This window comes from Poecilia mexicana, unplaced genomic scaffold, assembly GCF_051168715.1.
Source record: "Poecilia mexicana isolate PSO_F unplaced genomic scaffold, ASM5116871v1 scaffold_15, whole genome shotgun sequence".
Lineage (NCBI taxonomy): Eukaryota > Metazoa > Chordata > Actinopteri > Cyprinodontiformes > Poeciliidae > Poecilia > Poecilia mexicana.
The window spans coordinates 5,204,516-5,227,813 of NW_028263384.1; the positions used below are offsets into that span (position 1 = coordinate 5,204,516).

The following is a 23,298-nucleotide window of genomic DNA, read 5'->3' on the forward strand; positions in this document are numbered from 1 at the left end:
ATCACTTTTCACATTTCTACTGTAAAATGTTTAACGTACATCTTTGCCTGAACAAGGACAGAAACTCTTTTGGTGCCTACCACGATGTGAAATAAATGGCTGTAAAAAGTTGTTGGTGGAAAAGAAACTAAGAGAAAAAACTTCCTAAAGTGTTCCATACTTTCTAAATATTATAGGCAATATTTGTTTTTGCATATAAAATTTACATTGTTGTGAGCCAAAACCCTGCTGTATCAAATGTGATACAAAAAATATCTCATAAAATAAATGACATGGCAAATTTTTTTTATTATTTTGCTTCAAGGCTTCATGAAGATCCTAGTTCTAAAAATTTGAATTTTCTGAATTGAATTTTTTGATGGGACAGGCTTTATAGGGTTGTACTGTAAATGATTTGCTATAAAATAATGAAAGAAATTTGGTGTGCTGAGCCCTCCAAGTTGTTTTGGGCTTTGTAAGGTTGATAACTTTGTTCTTGGTGGCTTATTTTTCCAACAAAATGTAATTTACCATCTAAGGACATAAATCAGCCTTTAGTTGGTTGGATGGGTAACATGGAAAATACATCGTTCATTTGAGGAAATATTTTAATTGTTATAGTTACTGCTCCACCAGCAAATGAAAGTGGTAAATTTAACCACTGTTCCAAATTATTTTGTATTGATTGTAGAAGAGATATGAAATGAAGATTAAGCAGTTCTGACAACCTGGGGGAAAATGTAATCCCCAGGTATATAATATGGTTTGTGCATAGTGTGATATATATGGTTTGGGGCGTCTCATGAGGATTTTCATGTCCTGGTTCCAATTCTGTTTTGAATTGTAGTTCCTTTTGTATTGTGGTTGCTCACTTCCTTTTGTCCAATTGTGTTAAACTTACTTCCTGTTGCTGAGATCCTTTGTCACCTTTTTGTTTGGGTATTTTTAGTCGTTATGTTAGGTTGCTTTCCATTTTCTGTAAGTCAGTGATCTGTTCCTCTAATCAGATTCCTCTCAGTTGTATCTGTCCTAAATTTATGGTTTCCCAAACTTGCAACAAATTCTGCTGATCAGACATCTCACCTGTTTTGCATATCTGTAATCACAATTGCCAGCATTTAATGCCACTCTCTCTCGTGTCAAATCATTTGGGGGCGGGGAAGTTGTTGTATTTTTCTTACCAGTCCCAGGATGCACTGTAGTTTACGCAGTCCCAGCATTTCTGAGGCTTCCACTGGTTTCTGCCATCCAGCTAAACTCATGGAGTTAGTAAAAACATTTTAAGGTAGAATGGCATTGAACTGGATGAGGTACACATAAAATGACTGGCAAAATAGTTTTATTCAAAAGAATAAAAGTGGACCAAATTAATTTCCAGAAATTCTTTTTAGACTCGTAAGCAATACAGTGTGTTCTCAGTATAGAAGACATAAATCTAACAGACAGCATAGCTATGACAAAAATATGTTGAAATCAGATCAAGGAGGACTTATATGATACATAATCTGTTTCCCATGGTAACATAGTACAGAAACAACAACAAAAAGTAAGTAGACCACTATCAGGTAAAAGATCAGTTTGAGGGTTTATCTTCAGAACATAAAAACAAATAGTGACAATGGAAAGTCCAAAAGAGCTCAGGTTCTTGAGAGACTCCTATTTTTCTTCCGTCTTTACATAACAGCACAGTAGTATTGCTTAGAATGTGAAGGACGTTTTTATATCAAACGTAATGCCCTTTCTTGGTCAACTGTTAATTACTGGCAGATTTCTGACAGAGGTATGTCCAAATTTTGTCATAGTGTGACTTATGGAGAATCAATCTGATGATTGATGATTGATTCTCCATATGTCACACTATGACAAAATTTGGACATACCTCTGTCAGAAATCTGCCATTAGCTTTTTTTTTACCCATGGGAAGTAAAAAAAAATAAAAATACAAAATACATAATTTTTTTCCCAAAATCTATGAGGTTCTACAACCTTCAGCAGCAGCTTTATAAACATCCAGCCTGCAGGTGGCAACCAACCCCACAAAGCTACATATTAATGTGAGCAAAATAAGAGATGTAAACTGAAATATTTAGAATACAAGCAGCACCCATCTGTCCACCGATGCCAACATCTCCATCTTCTAACTTATCCACATCAGGTCATTGTGCTGATTAGGATTTACAAGATTTATGTGTAGCTCACATTCAGAACAGCATCTGTATGGCTGGGAAAAGTCTGCCATCTACTGGTTAAACTGTAGCTGTGTATGAAACAGATGTATAAAGTTTGTAAATAAAAGGTAAGCATAGCAAAACTGTCTGTTCTGACAGACTACAACTAACATCATCTCTACATAATCAGACAGAAAGTGTGCTGTGTTTTTCTGTATTTACCACATTCTTCTCTAACCCCCTGTAGGTTTCCAGGGATCATCTCACTGCGTCTGATTCTGGTTTCTTCCTGTTAAAAAAGAGTTGTTCATTTCTGCCAACTACGCATGCTTGTTCAGTACTATTAGTAATATTATTCCACAAGGAATGGCTCTTTGCCAATAGCAATGAGTTGGTCAGGTGTTAGCACCTCAGGTGTTAGCACCTCAGGTGTTAGCACCTCAGGTGTTAGCACCTCAGGTGTTAGCACCTCAGGTGTTAGCACCTCAGGTGTTAGCACCTCAGGTGTTAGCACCTGACCGACTAAATGGCATTATAATTCAAATCAAACAGTTTGGTGTCACAATTTGGATCAGATCGGACTGTCACTAAATCTAATCTGTCACTATGTTTGGATTGTATTTGGATAATTTATATTAAATATTTCAGGATAATTAGAGATGAATTGGAGCCGTGTGTCCTGCAGAAATTTTTCCCAGGACACGAGTTGGGAATGACGCCACACCTATGTTACAATTCAACAAAACAGCAAGATTTGCTATTTATTTCTGGTGTCAACTACCATTAGCTTTGTGAACAAATATATGTAAAAAAAAAACAAAACAACTAAAATAACATGTACATAAATAGAGGTTGTACAGAACTTAGGATGCCCGTCTTACAGGTATAACCTGTAGGAAGTGCAAATAAAGGATTTATGTTGGTCATGTCAACATCACTACATCACCCAGCAGCCACATTGGATGTTTAAAGTTACTGCTGCTTGGCAAGCCTCAATGTTTCCGTTGGAATTCTGACTCGAGGAGGTGCTCTTGTTGTGGGAAACTGAAATGTTTACCACGAGTGAGTGAGTTTTGGACACTTGATTGTGTCCAGAGAACCTGATGGCACGTGCCATGAATGTCACTGGTGAGTAAAATAGGACGCAGTCATTACCCTAATGTAGATAATATAATGTGCTATTTTAGAGGTGTGTAAAGTTACTTGGTTTTTAAGCATACATGGGATTGACACCTGATTGGAGTTTGTATCTGTACAAGCCTATATATAAATGACTGGCATCTGTATGTGGGACAACCAGCTCTGTGTCACCACTTCAAACCACTCTGGATTGCTAACCCTTGTTAAACCTGTGACTCTTCCCAGGTTGGACGCTGTAATCCTTATTGGCTATTAAATCTCCCTAGATTACAGCAAATTCTGCCAGCTAACTCAGGAATACTTAATCTGAAATGATTTTCAAATCCTTTACAAAAACGGGTTTTGTCTAACAACTTTTAGATGTCATTGATTTTTTTTTTCTTTTCTGATGCACTTCGGGACTTTTTGTAGCTGCAGTCTGTCATGTAACTGCATTATACGTACTAAATAAACCCCAGTATGCTGCAGTCATGTGTTAATCTTCAACAATGCAACAGAATCTGCTGGAGACGAAGATGGAGCTTTGAAGTTTCCATCTCTTGATGTTGAGGAAAGAATGACAGCTGAGAGAACAAACAGCTCAGCTTCCAGGAGTTAGATGTTACGTATAATGTTTGGGTTAGTAAAGAAAACCTACTGAGCCAATGCTGCTGTCCTCATAGTTGCTTGCATCTAGAACCTGGACCAAATTAGAGTTCCAGACCTACACTGGTGACAGAGGGTATATGTTGTGGCAGTTTGAGTGTCCAACAGTCAGCCTAAACAATGGATGAAAGCCACCAGACAGAACATACCTCATGTGGACCTTTCCCACCAAAATATTTGTGATTCCATCAAGACGAATTTGGTCCTGGTCCTAAAATAACTGCTACCAACTCACCACCCGTTTTTATGCTGGACCGCAGGGAAGAAACAACCAACACTGACTATGTCTTACTGTGGTTAGCATTGGGCGACTTAATGACAAACAGAGCAATGAAAATGTATTTGCCTATTATACATTTCGTTTTGCTTTTCTGACACTCTTAAATGTTTCAGATAATCACACAAAATTAAATTTTGGATCAAGATGAGCAAAAAAAACACCAGTGTAGGTCGGAGTTCATGGTTCAACAGTAATGGAGGGAGAAATTGAACAAAAATGGCTTCCACCGGAGAGTTCAAAGGTCAGAACAACTGCTGACCCAAAAGAACATGAAGGTCTGTCTTACCAGAAAACATCTGGACGAAGCCCAAGACTTTGTGGAAAATATTTTGTGAACTGATGAGACAAAAGTGGAACTTTTTGCAAGGCATGAATCCAGTTACATCTGGTGTAAAACTAACAGCATTTCAGATTAAGAATATCGTAATGGGAGTTAAACACGGTGGTGGCAGTCCAAAGAATCTGGAGCTGGCCTGATTCCTATAGACCTAGATGACTTTCCGTAATCGATGGAATCAAGACTTTTAAGGTCTAATCCCACAGGCAAAATATCAACTTATCAATATGGGACCATAAGCCCAAGTACATTTCGGTTCTGCAGACGAAAAATGATCCAAAGTACTGAAGCAAGGCAACCTCAGAAAGACATTGGGAAAACAAAAAAGATGGAAGGGTGGAACAAGAAGTCACTAAATTTAGAACGGGACCCATTACTTCTCCACATGGGTCCAGGTTCAGTCATAAAGGAATTCCTTTCCTTTATGACTGAAATCAACGTTTAAAACAGCTTTTTGAATTTACTCATCTGTGTCCAACATATTTTTATAATGATCTGAAACTTTTAATTGAGATAAAAAAGCAAAAACAGAAGGAATGTGTAACTGACTGCCAGGCATCTGCCTCACAATCAAAACTGTAAAACTACTATCAGGTCAGTGAGGGCTTGTGGGTGCACTGATCACTGATAGTGACCATAAAACATGTTGTGGACAACAACATGGATGGGTTAAATTGCAAGTCTACTGAAATATTCTCACTTCTGAGCAACATAAAAAGTCCAGTTTTTGTGTACATGATCCACTGCAGCCTGACAATGCTACTGAAGAATCACCTCCAGTGTTTTGTCTCTGAGGAGATGTGTGGATTTGTGCAGATGCTCGTTAGATCTTACTGATGGGCAGCCAAAGATTCCATCCTGGTCAGTGCAGAAGCAGAAACTGAGGCCAGGTTACTCACAGTGTCTACCTTGGTGGATCGGTGCGTGTGGTCAGGGAGCTGGACCACGGATGAGGCCTTAAGAGTCAGCAGCAGGTTTCAACAAACAAACAGATGAGACTTTTTCCAAGGAGATAGCCCTTCATGCTGCAGTGGCCCAAATGGGATCTGATGAACTGCTTCCAAATTGTAGATGGGGGGGGGGTGCAACGGTCAAGGTGTCTGAGTTTTTCCTGGGTGGTAATTGGATCCACTCCGGACCTACAGTCCAGCCTGTCCTCAAAAAAACGTTAAATCTGTATGGCGCAGTGAAGATTGGTCAACGCTGCTTTTGTTTTGGAATAAAATGAAAGTGCTCTGCTACACCAGGAGAAAGAAGTGAGGTTATTATTTAAAGTTGGCTGCGATTTTATCATACAGTCGAGTCAGGTCATGTGACATCTGAGAGGTTCTGACCCATGGAAGAACAGCACAGGAGTGGGGAGAACAGAGCAGGGTCTGATGTCAGTTTTCAGCCAGTGACAATGCCAGAGCCGCCTGAAGTGCTGCCTCTTCATCGATGCTGTAATCCTGATGAAAAAAACAGACACAACAGCCGTTAGCTGTTTCTAGGAATTTTGCTCAACATGAAAACTAAAACTAAAAGACTGCGAATTTCTGCCAATAACTCCCACAAAGACAGAAAACTTCAAAACTGCCAAATTGTGTTTTCTTTTTTTTGTTGTTTGTTTTTTTTTTTTTAATTTGCAGAATATCAACAACAATTTGTGCACATTTATAATGGAGACACAGCTGGCAAGTGACTGTCTGGTGGGGGAGCTCCAGTCAGAAGTTCACACCCAATCATCATGAGCATAAATCTCATGTTCAGTGGTGATTTTTGATGCAGTCTGTTATGATTATATAACATATATCTGCAATGAGGTTTAAAAGCAACAACTGGATGAACATGTTTGAATGTAATATGGACAGATCAAGTCTGTTAACTACTGGTGGGTGATGTGGACTTTGAATTTTATCCAGATACTTTGTGGTGCTATTGTGATAATGATAACAATTACGATTATTATGTCTTAGATAAATTTTTGGCACAGCCTTCATAGCGACACAAACAAAAATACTGTTCTTAAAAAACATTCCCATCTGAAATTGCTTCTTCAGGAAACCACTTACTGATAAAAATGAGATTCATATCACTAAGTAACACACAGTAACTGAATTTAATCATATTTTAGAATTTACTGATATTTATTGATACACTTGTGGAACAAAAAGGTGGAGAAAATCAAATAAGTAACATTTTTGTTCTGTTTTTATTTAACATCAATAATTGAAATTTATCCAGATGACAAATCAAAACTCTAATCATGATGAGAAATTTTTCACTATAAGTAATAAACAATACCTAGCCCTTCTGTTAACTTCTTGTTAGCAGTCAAGATTCACTGTAGTGTGTAGTTTCTCTTTGTCAGCATATAAAGCATTTGTTTGACTGACCAATACTAAGTCAGAACCACAGAAAAATCCCAGGGACTCAGTGAAGATCAGAGATGCAGAATAACAGATTTTCAGCCGAGGAACTCTTTTGAAAACCATAAATGTAAGGAGTACAAGTATTAACTGTTTTTTTGTGGTATTTTCCATAGAAATATTACAAATTCTGTGACATTTCTTCAGGGCAGCTAATAATTATGACCTTTACTGTAACTAATTTCATCACCAATTATGTCATTTTCTATAATCTACTCATAATCTACTGCAGTGTTTTTAAATTCCGGTCCTCTGGGGCCACTGCCCTGCATATTTTAGATGTGTCTCTGTTCCAGGACACCAGATTCAAATGACCCCATGACCTCCTCTGCATGTCATCAAGTGCTGCAGAACGGACCTAAAACATGCAGAAACACTGGTCTACACTACAGTAAAAACATGTGGCAGTGTTGCAGTATATCTACAAAACTGAGTTTAGTAAAATATGCAGCAACCAAAAAATAAATATTATCAACCAAAAATAAATAATATCAGGTAGGATTATAATTACATAATTATAATCCTATCAGGTAGGTAGGATCCTACCTAATATGTAGGATCCTACCTGATCCTACATATCAGGTAGGATTATAATTATATATAATCCTACCTGATATGTAACTGGACTTACAACAAAGGTGTCGTATGAAAACTTATGTCTGTGAAGAAGATGCTGCAGAAAGTTGGAGCTCTTATAGGTGGGGTCTCCCCATGGCATGGCTGAACACACCGGGCACACCTGTAGGAACAAAAACATGAGCGACCTCTAGTCAGAATGTGGAGGAGCTGATCTAAAGTTCACAGCAACATAACGTCATTTGGTTAGAACTAGTCATCCAACACCGTCCAACATTCCTAACAGATTAGAAAACAGCTGCTTTTTTTTATTTGACGTCTAACCTCAAACAGCCAATCAAATTCCATCTAGTGTATCTCCTCACCACTTTGTTGGGATCATTGCGGTGGTTTTCCATACAGTGCTTCACCAGTTCCTGCTGGTCTAAGTTTCTGGCCCCACAGAACGGACATACAAATGTCGACCGGTTTGGAATATTGCTACATGCCAAAAGATACAAATGCACAAAAAAATGTCAAATCATTCCTTAGAAGAACAGATGCTTCTTGAACCATCAAATGAAACATGAAAGTGTGTGAGAACATGTGCGTACCTTGGTATAGGTTGGGATGTGGGAACCACAGGGACAAACTTGGGACAGTTGGCTATCTGCTCTTGTACTTTGGAACACGAGGAAATGTGGGACCTCATCTTTACCAGAGACACCTGTTGAACAGACCCAATATTATTACCTGCATGTCTGAAATGATGAGATCAGCTCTATGTCAGTCAGAGAAGATGGATATCAAAACATCATCAGTAACTCATTGGGAGATATACAGTGATCTAAGGACCAATGGCAGGATTTCTTTAACATGAAATAGTTATTCTGGACCTTTTTGCTGCAGCCCCTGCAGGGGGCTTTGTAGGAGGCCAACTGTTTCTCCACATTGGAGGAGCGCTCCACTTTTTTGGGATCGAAGGGCACACGACAAAGAGGGCAGAGGGGCGAGGCCACCTGAAGACATGGCTGCAGACATTCCCCACAGAACCTAAAAGACAAAGACAAGAGACCTCAGTTCATGAGCTTCACCCAGAGCTACTGTGAAGCCCACTGGAGTCAGAGATATTGAAATATGATTTTATTGATGCTCTCAGAGACATTTGCATTATTAGATTTATTTTTATGCCATTTTCCCCACATTTAGTAAATGCTAGAATTAAAATGTCTTAAGATTCCTGTTTAATTCTTCGATTTGTTTTATAACTAGACTCCTGTTGATTTATTTCTGCCTGTAGAGATCAGAACAACAAACTCTAATAGCAGAATTATTAGAAAAACAAAAGAGAGAAAAGAGAACCACTGAACTCAGAGACAGCTTCCAGGAATATTTTTTCTGTGACATATTAAATAAAAACATTCTCGTACTTCCATATTAACTTTTTCATTTAAAAAGTGTTTGTCATCCATTTACTGATCTTATAAAAGATTGCCACATTCCATGTAAAATGTGGCAATAGTCTATCTTCACAAATACTAAGAAAGTACAGATGCAAGGTGATGAAGGTGTTTCGAGGGTCAAAGTTCAACACTGACAGTGATTACAAGAACAAATCTCAGCTGTTAGCTTTGTACATAGAAGGAACTGTAATACAGAGGTTATAAAATAATTTATATCACACAGTTAAATCCTGCAGCACAGCTTAATGCAAGAGCAAAAAAGTGTGCTCTGTGACAATTGGTTTCATAAAAAAATATCTTTCAGTGACAAAAGTACAGTATAAATAAATTTCCGTGACAGCATCATTTTTTTTCTACAAGCAATCTTCATTATGAGATGAAGGAAAGCAGAAACTACAGCCACGGTTCTGAATATCCAGTCCCATCGAGGAGCTTCTCTCATCTTGATGAAGGCAGAATTATTCTGAGTGAGAAGGAAAAATATAAAAAGAAGAATATTGACACATAAAACATGAAGCTATAAACATGGCGACATGAATGCAGGAGACATTTTTAGGTGATTTGGTTAATTGTGTCTCTAACCTTTTTTTATTACTGCAGGTACAATGCCATTTTGGGTACAGTAATACTATGGCAAATTCATACAATAAGGCAGAGGTTCCCAAACCAAGAGGCACCCACTCTAGAGTGTGGGGCGCGCACTCTAGAGGGGGTGCCACACCATTGCAAGGGGGGCGCGGGATGGATAAATGGGAAAACACTGATGAACGCTGTGTTTCGGGTAGGGGGCGGAAGAGTATAACAGGGAGTCTCTAAGAGTCTCTCCACCTCCCCCAAAGTCTAACTCTCCCTATTGTAATCCAAAGGGGGACTCAGAAAATGTTTGGAAACCACTGGGGGGGCCCAGGAGAAAAACTTTGGGAACCACTGCAATAAGGCATGATAAATGAGGATGCTTTACAACAATTCATGTACAAAGCTTCATATATGAATGAAGAGGTTTTCTCTAAATCTTTCCTTGCTCCACAGACACAAATCCTAGTAACAGAAACATAGTATTAATGCTAGCAAAATTGAGCATGAATTAAATTAGGCTTATTTAATCAAAAGTGGAAAAAGGGCGGTAATAATAAACAGTAATAACACAAGAAGGATGAGAATATCAGACAAAATAAAACTAAAATGAGCAAAAAACGATTATATTATGCTGTTGCAGCTAATATTTGGAAAACATCAATGTTACCATGTGTAGATACGATGAAGAAGAGCAAAACTATATATTTATATTTATTGAGATATACTTATTTATTATTATTTTAGTTATGCATTTGACTTACCTTCGAGAGTTGCTATTTTTAAACTTCCCTTTCTTTCTTTAAAAAATCACAAAAAAAGAAATTTGGATTCTGAAAGAATATTCTGATGCTAAAGAAAAAGATGATAAAAATTCTAATAACAATACTGATAGTAAAATCCTCAAAATCCTGAGTTAAAATTAGCTCTGGAAAAAAGCAGACAATAACAATGCTACTAATATCACCAATTAATAGCAATCAGAATGACAGGTCATTTTAGTTAAGTGGTGGCAGAAAAACTTATTTTTTAATCATAAGTGATGACCAAAAAGGCATGTCACAATAACACATTTTGCTGGGCGATAAATTGTCCGAGACGTTATTGCGATTAGGGCTGAAATGATTCCTCGAGTGATTCCAGTACCTCGATTAATAACATTCCTCGAGGAAAATTGATCTACCTCGAAGCTTCATTATGTTTTATTATTTAGCGTTCCTTTATTTGCGCTCTCACTTCCGCCCGAGTTGTTGACGAAAGCTAAGTGTTAGCAGAATAACGTCCAATTTTTAACGTCGGCCTGGGAGAATTTTACTGATTCATGATAGTGTCCGGGGTTTTGTCAATTTTCGCGGGACCAATAAACATCCTTAAAATGACGGGAGCGATTAGGGTTGCCACCCATTCCGTAAAATACAGAATCGTCCCGTATTTGGCTGTTAAATGTTGCGTCCCGTATTGAATCGATAAATAAGTAATAAGTTCATTACTGTTATGGTCTGTAAGATATATTTATTCTCAGTATTAGATGTGGTCTCAACAAACCCATGGCACTTCAACTATATTTTTTTACCTTTTATCTGGAAATGGTGTCTGTTTATTCTTGCCATACAGTCCTCTGAATTAATTATTGCTCTAAAGGTCTTGCCATACCAGTTTATTCCTCTGTATTTACTTTAGTTTCTTAGTTTATTCTTGCATTTTGTTCTTCATTCATTTCCATTTAGTTTCCTTTGATTAGTATTATCCTCTCTTGGTTTATTGCTATGTCCACTTTAGTTTCTTTCCTGTTGCTAGATTTATTTTATCGTTTATTGAGGCTCACCATCAATAATCTTCACTCATCACCTGCTGCGCCAATCGTCATGTGTTTCACATATGTTGATTTTTCACCGTTCAGCTTTTGATTCTCTCAAAGCACCAGACTGAAGACTTTTATTATCCAATTTTTGGTAGAAAGAGAGAACATAGAAATGAAAATGGTTGAGTTTGTTTTAATTTACCATGCAGTTAATTGATTTATTGCTTATTGCCAGACCTAATTCTAACATGTAATTTCTTATTTTAAAGTGATTGAGCAGGTTTTTCAATGCAGAGTCCCTAGTTTACCTGGTCACCTATGGCTTTGTTTTGGTGATAGTTAAACTTAGTAGAAGCTGTCTTCTGGTATTTTAATTGATGGTTTATTAAGCCATAATGTGAATTAAAGACATCAGAGTCACTTTAGTGTTTTTATTTATGGGCAACAAAGGTAAACTACCTGGTTGATGTTTCAGACTTCTTTATTTTATTTTATTTTTTTAAACCAGAGCTCATTGCTCAGTGAAAACAGTCAGGAGTCCCTGCTGTATTTGAGTGTTTGTCATTCTGTGCTCATCCAGTTCTATCAGAACCTGGTCTGGGACTTGTGGAAGCCACATGATGAAATGTTTGGACCACAAACAACACGGCGAGTAACCGTGGAAAGCGACATCTGGCCTCTGACAGTGAAATAAGAGCAGGGTACTTTACGTGTGTCCGCAGCTGGCGATGCTGACGGGTTTGTGGTAAACCTCTAAGCAGATGGGACAGGAGAACTGGCTCTCTACGCCCTCAGGGGGGGCTGCCAGCGGGCCGGGGCCGTTGCTGGACTGCTGCTGCTGACGAAACTGGGTGCTCGCCGACACAAAGCTCCGAAACATCGCCATCATGGAGCCGAAGAGGAGCCGCAGTTGTCGACAAAAGCCTCACCCGGGACTAACAGTTCAAACTAGCTAGTGCATATTCCGTACAGCGGAGCGGAAAAAATGGTTCCTCTACTACTGCTTTTTCTAAGAAACAAAAAAAAATAAAATAAAAGAGAGAAATGTCTCCTCTGTTGTTCAGCTTTACTTCCCCCTGGCTGGAGAAGAAATGCCAGAGTAGTAAACATTGGAAGCAGCGCTCACTCGCTGGCGACTGAAAGCACGACGCTGTGATGCTTGACCTCAATTAAAACCCTCGACCCATAAACGTGTGGATCGCAGGGAATGCTGCATCCAGATGGCTGTGAGATCTGCGCTGACGGCTCGAGAGAAGCGGCTGCTCGCGAGGCTTCGCCGTGGCGCTCCGCGCGCTCAGCTTTCTGGAAGATGAAGTCCCGCGGATCATCTGCTGGCAGCAGGAGGTGGGTCTGAGGAACTGCAATCCCACAGAGCAGTTCACCCAGCAGCAGAAACACCGGAGAGAAAACATGAGGGTCACTTATGAGCTTCAACCCATCCTTTGTCCAGTATGTCCACTCTGTCATATAATAGTTTTAAATTACTGGCTCCAAACTAAGAGCCAATAATCACATTTACAATTGTTGTTGAAGGGGCAGTATTGTGGAAATGACCTTCTTTTTTTTTATTTTTTAGCTTATATCACGTTATAATGTCATTCACTTATCAAAACATACCTGGAGTGATGACTTGATTCTGCATGTTTTAAATCTTTATGGCAACCATTCAGCTGTGCAAAACGCCTGGTTGGATCTTACCTCTGCAGTCCCCAGGCTGTGCTTCCACCTCACAGAGCAGCCCTACCTGCAACTCAGTCGCTCAGCTCCTTTAGACTAGCCAGCAGCAATTAGCAAACACCTGGCAGAACTGTGAATCTGCTGAGCTCCTTATACAAGCTACTTCTCAGTGCAACATTGGTTTAAACGTTGTTGAAAGGTTAATAGAGGAGCAATGTTGTGATGACTTCCTACCTCTGCTGTAATGTGACAAAATGAAAAAAGTTCAAAGGGTAACAATATATTTATGAGGCTATACTTGTTTTGCAAATAAGCTGTTTTATTTTTCTTCAAAACATCCCTCTGCCTTTACATTGACACTCTAACAAAATAAAGAATTACTTAATACAGAAAAAGAACAAACATGACACTGATTTAAATACCTTTAGAAAAAACATAAACCATGAAAATCATGGTTGTGTATTAACAGCGGGTGTATATGGAAAACTTTATTTATACCCACCTACTGTCTCACCCTGAAGTCCACTAGGTGGTGGTATTGCACCACGAGTTGGTTTACAATCTTGAAGAAAACTATCAGAAGAAGAAAGAGGATTAAGGTAGTAGGAGTTGTGGTGGAAACATCCCATCTAAAACAGAACGACCTGCTCTGATCACTGGAGGTACTCACGATTCGTGTCCCGAGCTGGAAACACTTCCAGCCGTGCTGCTATGTGTCAAGTGGAAGAAGAGTACCACGAGCAGCTGGAGCGCGTGGATGCACCCAGGTAGGCGGTATAAACCTCCACGCGCCTGGAGAACACAGCACAGAAAATGCCGGTATTTAAAGACGTCGTTTGGGTTTTCAGTGACGTAGCAGAACTTTATAAAATGAGAAGAATGTTTTTGAATGGCAGGAACTAATGTGGTGAACTGAGCTACAAACATTTAAAATAAAAAGACCAACAGGAAAGTTTCTGTCAGTGACACAAATGTGCCTCCAGATTGTTGTGATGACAACGATTTATTTGTTCAAGAGCTGGGAAAAAGTTATTTACCGATTTTCAGAAACTGTGACTGACATTACACAGTGAATACAAAGACAAATTGAAAAAAAAAAGATGGATCATTTATTTGCTGCATTATCTGTTCCACTCTGTGTGGTATTTTAGTGTATTTCTAAAACATTTTAATATGTAACTTCTTTAACCAAACACAATCTTTCTCTCCGTTGTTAGTGCTTCGAAAAAATGTGTCAAATGCAAAGAGGAGCTGGCAGCTGTGGTCATCAGAGCAGGCGATGCTTACTGCAGGTAGGACATGATGCTAGTCAGGAGTCACTGCACACAGCAGCATCACTCAGCCACTGTGAAAACGAGATTTATATAAGACTGAGAATAAGTGATGCAGTTTGAGTCACTGTAAATTATTTAATCCGCAGGCATTTGTCATAATAATTAGGACAGATGTTGCTCATATCAATGAGCAAAGTTTTGAAAGTGCTGTGCTTCCTGGCTTTTTCTCTCATTCTGTTTGTTTCCCAGGAAGTGTTTCAGAGAGAACTTCATTCACAAGTTCAGAGCCATGCTGGGTAAGACCCGGGTCATCTTCCCCGGAGAGAAGGTGAGGAGGTCACTGACTCCCTAACCGAAACATCCTGCTCAGCTTGACTGGATGGTTTTAAATCCAGTTCTTCTATTTAGTCATGGAGATATTTTTATTATTATTGTTGTTGTTATTATTATTATTATTATTATTAGTAGTAGTAGTAGTATTAGTAGTATTAGTAGTAGTATTAAAAACCAGAACTGTTATTTTCGAATTCCATCCACCAAAAGACTTTGGAAAAAGAAAATAGCATGAAAATCAGGTTTTAACTTCCTGAGGACAGATCTGCTGAGTCAGGTTTCCTAACAACTATAGCACCCAAAGTCTATTTCCTATTCAACTTAAAATTGTTGGTTGTTGATGTATATAGTACAAACCTGTGTGAAAGTCTGACTGGTGGAATAGATATCATCATATGTAAAATACTCAGCTGCTGGATTTCAATAAAGCTGCAGTAATGTTGCTGCACACTGGATGAAGGTATCAGATGTGATGTGTATCTGTTTTCTTCTTTCTTCTGTTTTTTTTGTCTGTACCTTCCATCACTATGAGCTTTAGCATCTGCCTCTGCTGCCTCAGACTCTGTCCAAAATATTACATTATCATAAAAAGGCAGGATAGTAACTCTTAAAAAATATATTATCAAACAATTACTGCATTCTAAGCAGTTTTTTTTGTATGAAAATTGCTCATACTGATAATTGCAATGATTATGTATTATCAATATATTGTGCAGCTCTAGATTTTATACACACCCAGACATGAAAGCAATTGGACTACCTAAAATTAAATGATCTGGAGGATTGACAGTGTAATATTAATAAGACTTGTGATTTGTCAGGTCATTTCTTCTCCTCTCACATCTGGACGTACCAGTAGAATCAAGTCCCTCCAAACTGAGCTGGAAACTCCATGTGTTCTGGCAGCTGTAATGGTGAGTTCAGAGGAAGACGTAACTCTGAGCATCTCCTCTGTGTGCAGGTGCTGCTGGCGGTCTCCGGGGGTCCTTCTTCCTGCTCAATGCTCAGCCAAGTCCAAGAGGTGTGAACATGTCATTCAGCCTTTCCCCTCATACAGACCGGGGTGTGTCTCAGTGAAACCTGGTTGTATCGTAGCATCCAGTCGCTCTTCTCGCTGTCCTTTCAGCGTAGGAGTTTTAAGCTCTGCCTGGATTAGTTTTTTATTATAACGCGCATCGAACCCAGCATTTTATCGCCCCTGAAATGCTGTTTTCCAGAAACCAGTTCCAGAGTGAAAAAGTCGGCATGTGGCGTTTGCAAACAGATATCTTCATGTATAAATGCAATTTAATTCAGTTTATTTTTATAGCAGCAATTAACAACAGAACAGATGTGATTTCAGGTCGCTTTACATAAAATAAAAATAAAAACTAATTTAGCCCAACTATGCAGACAGATCCCTGGTCAGTTACCTACCTAGATATCAAACAATGCAGCCGGGAGGCCTGACCCCATACATGTTCCAGTCTCAACATGAACCTGTCACTACACTGCAAACACACAAAATCTTACCAAGGATCTTTGTCTAGTTCTAGGGCAAATATTTTAGTATTCTTGAAATAAGTAACTTTTCAGCAAGACATAAGAGCATGTTTTAAGTCAATAATTATTGAATATAGATAAGAAAAAAACACTAGTACTATTGGGAGATTTCTTCACTTATAACTTTTAAACATTTTTCCTGTTTTAGGTGAAAAACTGAAGTGTTTAACCGGTGTTCATGTCATGCTCTGTCTCCCTCTCAGGGTGTGAGTCAGAACGCTCATAAAAAGCTGCGCTTCTTCCCTGGGATCGTTTACATCGATGGTAAATGAAATCATTTCTGTAACTCCAGATATTTCCTCTCTAGCTGAAGGAAATCTGTTAGATGAGTCTTCTTTGTGTGTGTGCCTGTGTGTGTGTGTGTGTGTGCGTTTGTTTGTAATACCTTATGGGGACGATTTTCCTTATATATATACTACGTTGTGGGGACCAATTGCTCCTTGTGGGGACCGGAGCCTGGTCCCCACAAGGGAAAACCCTGTTTTTGGGTCAGGGGTCAGATTTAGGGCTAAGGTGTGAATTGAGTTTTGGATAGGGTTAGGGTTAGGTATGTGATGGTTAGGGTTAGGAAAAGGGTAAAGTTAGGTTTAGGCTGTAGAAATGAATGGAAGTCAATGGAAAGTCCCCACAAAGATAGCCACGCAAACGTGTGTGTATGTGTGCGCGCGTGTGTGTGCGTGCGCGTGTGTGTGTTTTTCCAGAGGGTGGCGCTCTTGGTCAGTGTAAAGAGATGAGACAGAAAACAACATCTGAGCTGTGTGACATGTTCAGGTCAACCGGTTTCCCCTTCTACATCCTTCCTCTGGAGCAGGTCAGTATGAGCGCAGGGACAAGCCTGTTTCCACAGATACAGATAGGCCTGTCAAAATAAAATATTTGCGGGACATTAAATTGCCCCAGCAGTTATTGCAATAAATTCTGATATTGTTGTTTGGATATAATGTTAATTGCTTAATGATGCAAGAACACATTCTCAAAGATCAATAAACTTTAAATTCTAACGAATATTTAACAGTGGGACTGGAGGACATTTTAAATGTACAAAATAAATAAACGAAACAACAGAAACAACAAATAAAATGAATTGTGAGTCTCTTTAGTTTTTGCTTTTTTATCCCTTCTTTTAGGTTCTGGACCTCCCTGGATCCGTCCTGACTCCCTCACCGCCGTCAGACCAACCAGGCTCCGTCTACAAAGCAGCTGTGGATCTCTTCCTGCAGAGTGGCGACAGCAGCAGTGATGGAAAGGCTGAGGAGCAGGAGTGTGTGTCGCTGCCTGCTGTTCAGGAGTCACACACACGGCTGCTGCAGCAGCTGATTGGCTCAGCTCAAACCCTGACAGCCAAACAAGACCTGCTGAACACATTCAGGTTGGATCACCTGGAATTCTTCCGGATTATTCTTAAAATATACATCAGCAAAGTCTAATATGTTTGTTTATATTAATTAAAATACTACTTGTTATAAGATGGTTTATTTTCCTAGAAAATGTTGTTAATTGTCTTGACTGAATAATAACTGTCATAATTTAGCTCAAAGATTATAAGTCAGTAGGCAGTTGGGATCAGGGCCAACTCTAGACTTTTTGGGGCCTTAATCTGATTTTAATTCAAGGCCCCTCATAGCAACATGTCAAAAGCAGATATTTCTTTAGTCCTAGGCTACACTGTATGCCTACTGTTATTAGTGTCATTTGTAATTAGATGACATCATGTCTGTGTTATTATGGCTATTGATTTGAACCTTATGATGCTCTAATTAATTAGCATTGTGAAAAGCGGAGTGATATTTAACTGTAGCTTATTAGTTTAACTACTTGAGAGTAACATCTGCAGACATACAGAATTTACAGTAAACAAGGTTGCAAGTTTAATATCTTTTGTTTTTCAAATTTGGGACAGGTGTGTAAAATGTGCTAAACATTTGTAATTTATCACTACAAAATAAAATGAAATGATGAGTTTTGGGGGCCGCTGGCTGACTTTGTAGCACTGTTAGCTATAGTTAATGGCACAATTTTGGTTCCCAATCAAACTGAGTCTAACGGACTATCAGGTGTGAAAACAACCTAAATCCTTCACTACTTTTATAATCAACAGCATCCAAAAATAAAAAAATAAAATAAAAATACCCCCTGGACATATTTTTATTATTTTATTGCGTAGACTGGCTGATGATGTGGATTGTGCAGCAACTCCACGTTCCGTTCTCTGTCCTCCATTTGTTGAAGCATCACTCATCCTCATCGGTTTTCCCCCAAACTGCGGTGGCCTGACTGACTGACATTCCTCCTGCAGGCAGCACCTGCTGGTGCACACGGCCCGGACCAGAGGCTACAGTAAGCTCATGCAGGGAGACAGCTGCACCAGACTGGCTGTGAAGCTGCTCACCAGTATCTCACTGGGCCGAGGAGCCCAGCTGGCCCAGGACACGGTGCGTACCGGAGCAGACCACACGTCCAGTGGCTCCTATCAGACCACTTTAGATGGAACAGATCTGATTTTGTTGTTTCCAGGGCTTCTCTGACTGCAGATACGGTGGTGTAACAGTAGTGAGACCCATGAGGGAATACTCAGCCAAAGAAATAGCTTACTACAATCATATGTTCAAGGTTCCATCCGTTGTCATTCCAAACCTGGATACAAAGGTGAGGTGCCATCTGATCACCGTCGCTTTCCTCGTTTTGCTTCAGAACAGGACAGCTCTGTTTCTGTCCCGATTATCTGAGGCAGACATGTTTTTCCCTCCCAGATGCCAGACAAGGCCAGCATCCAGCGCCTGACCCAGAACTTCGTCACCAAGCTGCAGGCTGACTTCCACTCCACTGTCAGCACAATCTACCGGTCAGTCTGGACGGAGGTCCAGCATCACTGCACTGCAAAAACACTCAATCTCACCAAGCATTTCTGATCTAGTTTCTAGTTCAAATATTTTCAAATATCTTGAAATAAAACAAAACTAATTTACAAATAACTTTTCAGCAAAGTTTAGGAGCTTTTTTTTTCCAATTACTCGTATTTCACTCGACATTGGAGAAATGTCTCGTTTTAAGTGAAATAATCCGCCAATGGAACTAGTATTTTTTTAACCACTATTACAAAATCACTGACTAAAACAAGCTGTCCACCTGTGGGCCTGGAGGAGCTCTGAGGTTTGTACTTTTGGCAGTGATGTGTGTGAAGAAGAGCAGAGAATGTCAGACAGCTCAGCTGAAATGTCTCATTGCTGAGAGAACACAAACGGAGCAACATCTGGACTGATTAACACAGCATCACAGCTCGACCTTTTAACCTTTTGTGTTTTCAGGACTGGGGAGAAGCTGCAGACGGCAGGCAGGGGCTCCTCCGCCGCTGAGGACGCCGAGCGGTGTGTGCTGTGTGTGTGTGGCCTGGACACTGCTGCTGGTGAGTCACAGCAGCAGCATGTCTTCCATTCACACTGTAACTTTTTACATCTTGCTCTGCAGAGCAGTGGCATGCTGAGACATTCTGGGGATCAGGCGCTCACATGGAACCACTGACTGACTTGAGGCTCATCTTGAACATCGTGTCTATATCCCTTTTTTAAATCAATATCCATGTGCTGTCTTATGCAGATGCTTAATGTTCATCCCAGAAGAAAGAAATCAACTCAGAACAGCTTGATGGTAGAAGTAATGACATGTACATAAGTACTCACAGCCTTTGCTTAATACTTTGTTGATGCACCTTTGGCAGCAACTCCAGCTTCTTCCAGCAGATTGTTTCATTCCTGTCTGCGGTTCTTCTCCAGCTCCATGTTAGACATTTGTCCATCTGCCATTTTCTGATCCTTCCAGAGCCGTCCAGTCAGATTCCAGGCTGGACTCTGGCTGTGCTGCTCAGCGACATCCACAGAGTCGTTTTGTAAATGAAAACAGAGGCTTTTGTAACAAACTGATCCTTTTCTCACATTGTGTCTGATAGGAAATGTGACGGGTTTCACTGATGACACTGGTCATCACTGGTCGAATGAAAATTGTTCTAAATCTAAATTTGTCTGTATGTGTAATTATGAGCTTAGCCGTAAGTCATGGACTTGACGTTACTCACACCTCATTTCTGTGCATTTAGAGCCACGTAACAAGATAAGAAACTTTCATGTTTAACTTGAGAATGATACTGTTTCCATTCTTTATGGAGCTCTGGCTCTCTGCTGCCGATCAGTGAAGTTTGTGTTTTCTCCTGATTTTCAGAAGAGGCTTCAGCGCTCCAGGCCACGCTGATTTCAGAGCAGCTCTCTCAGAGCTCAGGTGAAGTATTCCATCAGGATGATTCCAAACCATGTAAAGTTCATTTCTGCTTTTACTGATTGTAGAGCAGGTGTCATTTCTCGTATTATGTGTCTTCTGGGGAGTAGTTACATCAGTCCTCTGACTTTAACAGAGTGTGTGTCCTTGTTTCCAACACAGTTCCAGTGAAACCAGAACCACCTGCTAATGTTGGACAGTGTTGCTCCTCTGAAAGACCCTGTGGGGGGCCAGAAGGGACTGGTGACTGCTGTAGGTCTTCAAGGTAAGAGTTGATTGTTATTTACTAAAGTCTGACCATCAGGACAGGAGGAACACCTTGGATGCAGAACCAGGTCTCTGTCTTGTCCTCTCAGCCTATCCAGGTTGTTGAAGGACAGGGACGAGGCAGTTTACAACACTTTATGAGCACCAGAACAAGCTCTGTGCTGCCATCTCGTGGGCTCTTTGTCTTCCAGGGACCATGAGGCCACTGACCTGAGGAGCCTGCTGTGCTACAGCTGCAGACGAACTGTCAGAGACATGGTGAGTGGAAACTGTCCCATGAAGTTTAGGAACCTGATGGACATTCTGTTTGGTCTTCTCTGTCCCCTAATTGGTGGACCAAATTGGGATTTTACTTTTCCAACGTTTCTCCCAGAAAACCTGCCAAGCCTGGTGGTAGAGGTGGTAGGGTCAGTAAGTATTAAGAAATGTTAAGTTACAAAAATTTGGAGGTGAATAATAACATTTGGTGGACAGGACAATTGGTTCTCCCCACCTAAAGCCCAGTTCAAGGAGTCAGCTACATAGTAAATGGTCTGAACTCATAAAACCCTTTTTCAGTGCTTTGCCTACCAATCATGCACAGATTGGTTGGCAAAGTGCCTGTCCCCGGGGCACATTGACATGTGATGGGAGGAACCTTGGATCAAACCTACAACCTTCCGATTACAAGACGACTACTCTGAGCCACAGACACTACATGACTGGCTATAAGTCTAGTTTAATCCATCTTTATTGTCACTGTTATTGGTGCATAAAAAAAAATCCTATTTAAAACAAACGATGCCCAGCCTGGTGGGGAGGCAAGTGAAGCCTGGAGGCCCGCCAGACTTATAATGCACTGGGAGGAAACTGTGCTTCTCTAGAATAACTAAAGATCCAGAAATGTGCAGGTCTGGTCTCTGGTTCCCATTTCTATGCAGGAAGGAGGATTTTCATGAAGTACCAGGATTTCCATAATGATACATTAATGTATATTTCAGTGTTTTGGTCTTTTTCCAGCCCATTTTCTTTTTCTGTTTTCCTCAGTCTTCAGTCGATCGTCTCCCTCAGTATGTCCTGTCAGAGGCTCAGAGGAGACAAAACCGGTGAGACATTCAGCCTTCACACTTTGTACAGGATGATCAAATATTTTATCTGGCCTACTTTGATCCCACACTTCAGTCACTCATCAGCAATCAGGGATACTGTTCAGTAATCAGACTGTTTGATCGAAAACTGCGGGAAACAAAAACTATTTTCAGTCCTTAATCTGATTGAAAGGCATCAAAAGTTTCTGCAGATCTCAGGTTTCAGACAGTTTGTTCCAGAGCGGAGGAGCAGAGAAACTACCGTAAATGTTTAATTCTAGTTCTGGGAACACTGACTGTTCAGGTCTACATGGTTCATAACTGATAAACTGACTCAGTGAGTGTAGAGAAGTAGGGTCCTTTGGTTACACACAGATATAAACTCTGTCATTGTTTGCTACCACATCAGCATACATGTGGTTTACATCTTAGTTAGTGGAATCATATTGATTGAATAAATGGCCTTGGTATACACCCTTGAGCGACCCCAGATTTATATTTACTAATTGATTCAAAAATAATCCCTGGCAAATTGGATCTAAACCAGTTTAGCATCAGACAACCTGAACCATTTTCCAGCCTATTAGTACGTTGTGATCACTGAGATCCAGTAAGACCAAGACAGTACTAGTTCCGGTTTAGTTTTATTGACGATCTGCTAAGTGGAACATTGTTTCAGCTGGAGCACTAATGTATTACCGGTAATTATTATAAAGTACACTTATTGAATTTATAATCCTTTTAACAAATAAATGAATATCCATCTGATCATTCTGGATAACAATACAAAACTAAGTATTTTGGCTGCATTGTTGTTGCTTTATTTTACACACCATTAGGAAATGTGATCCAGTATGAGTTTATGATGGTTGGTATTGGTAAGGCAATACTGCTAATGAACCTAAGACCCTTATTCTACTTACTAATGTACACATAATTACTCTCACCTTCATCTTCTGCAGGTCTGCAATGAAAGAGCAGATCAGCGAGTTTCTGCTGGACGATGCTGATGAAAACAATTAGAGGGACAAGATGAAGATCAAACATGCCTTAATTTTTTTATTTTTAATGGTGGAACTTCTTGTAACTAGAATTTCTCAATGTGTGTCGATAAAGTAAATATCCTCTCTCTGAAATCAGCCTGTTTCCTAACTGCAGTGCCTTGAATCACTCAGAACTTTAGACGAACCTATTACACCTTCTTAGCTTTATATTTTTTCTCATTACAAACCAAACTTTAGTATTTATTTCAACCCAAAATTATTTATACACCCAGTGGATTTGATTCTTTTCACTGAATTGAAGTTTGATAATAAATGACAGCATTGCTCAAAGGTTGAGGTACCACTTAAAAAAATGTTTGATACAAAACTTACATTTCTACCCCTTAGAATGGAAAAATTACATCAGTCTGACAGCAATTTCACTGATTTATTTTGGTGATTGGCTCAAAAGCCTCTTTACAATCATCTAATCTTCAGCTGACTCCACAGATTCTCATCAGGATTCTGGCTGGGTTGCTC

General features: G+C 39.7%; 2 protein-coding genes across 2 annotated transcripts; one reads left to right on the forward strand and one right to left on the reverse strand.

Annotated features, from left to right (window-relative positions):
- Window positions 1-1,301: 1,301 nt before the first annotated feature.
- rnf166 (ring finger protein 166) lies at window positions 1,302-13,407 on the reverse strand. The gene is made up of 6 exons (XM_088012809.1): window positions 12,060-13,407; window positions 8,409-8,565; window positions 8,127-8,239; window positions 7,899-8,013; window positions 7,589-7,696; window positions 1,302-5,997 (listed from the first exon to the last, which is right to left on the reverse strand). The coding sequence occupies exons 1-6, from the start codon at window positions 12,236-12,238 to the stop codon at window positions 5,932-5,934; spliced, it is 738 nt and encodes a 245-aa protein (XP_087868935.1). The 5' UTR covers window positions 12,239-13,407; the 3' UTR covers window positions 1,302-5,931.
- Window positions 13,408-13,572: 165 nt separating this feature from the next.
- Window positions 13,573-22,911, forward strand: ctu2 (cytosolic thiouridylase subunit 2 homolog (S. pombe)). Its single transcript, XM_014991118.2, has 16 exons — window positions 13,573-13,793; window positions 14,244-14,318; window positions 14,550-14,628; window positions 15,595-15,654; window positions 16,379-16,439; window positions 16,877-16,986; window positions 17,303-17,544; window positions 18,472-18,607; window positions 18,690-18,821; window positions 18,926-19,017; window positions 19,481-19,578; window positions 20,388-20,444; window positions 20,604-20,706; window positions 20,900-20,966; window positions 21,735-21,793; window positions 22,738-22,911. Exons 1-16 carry the CDS (start codon window positions 13,738-13,740, stop codon window positions 22,796-22,798), a joined length of 1,488 nt encoding a protein of 495 aa, XP_014846604.2. The 5' UTR covers window positions 13,573-13,737; the 3' UTR covers window positions 22,799-22,911.
- Window positions 22,912-23,298: the final 387 nt, after the last annotated feature.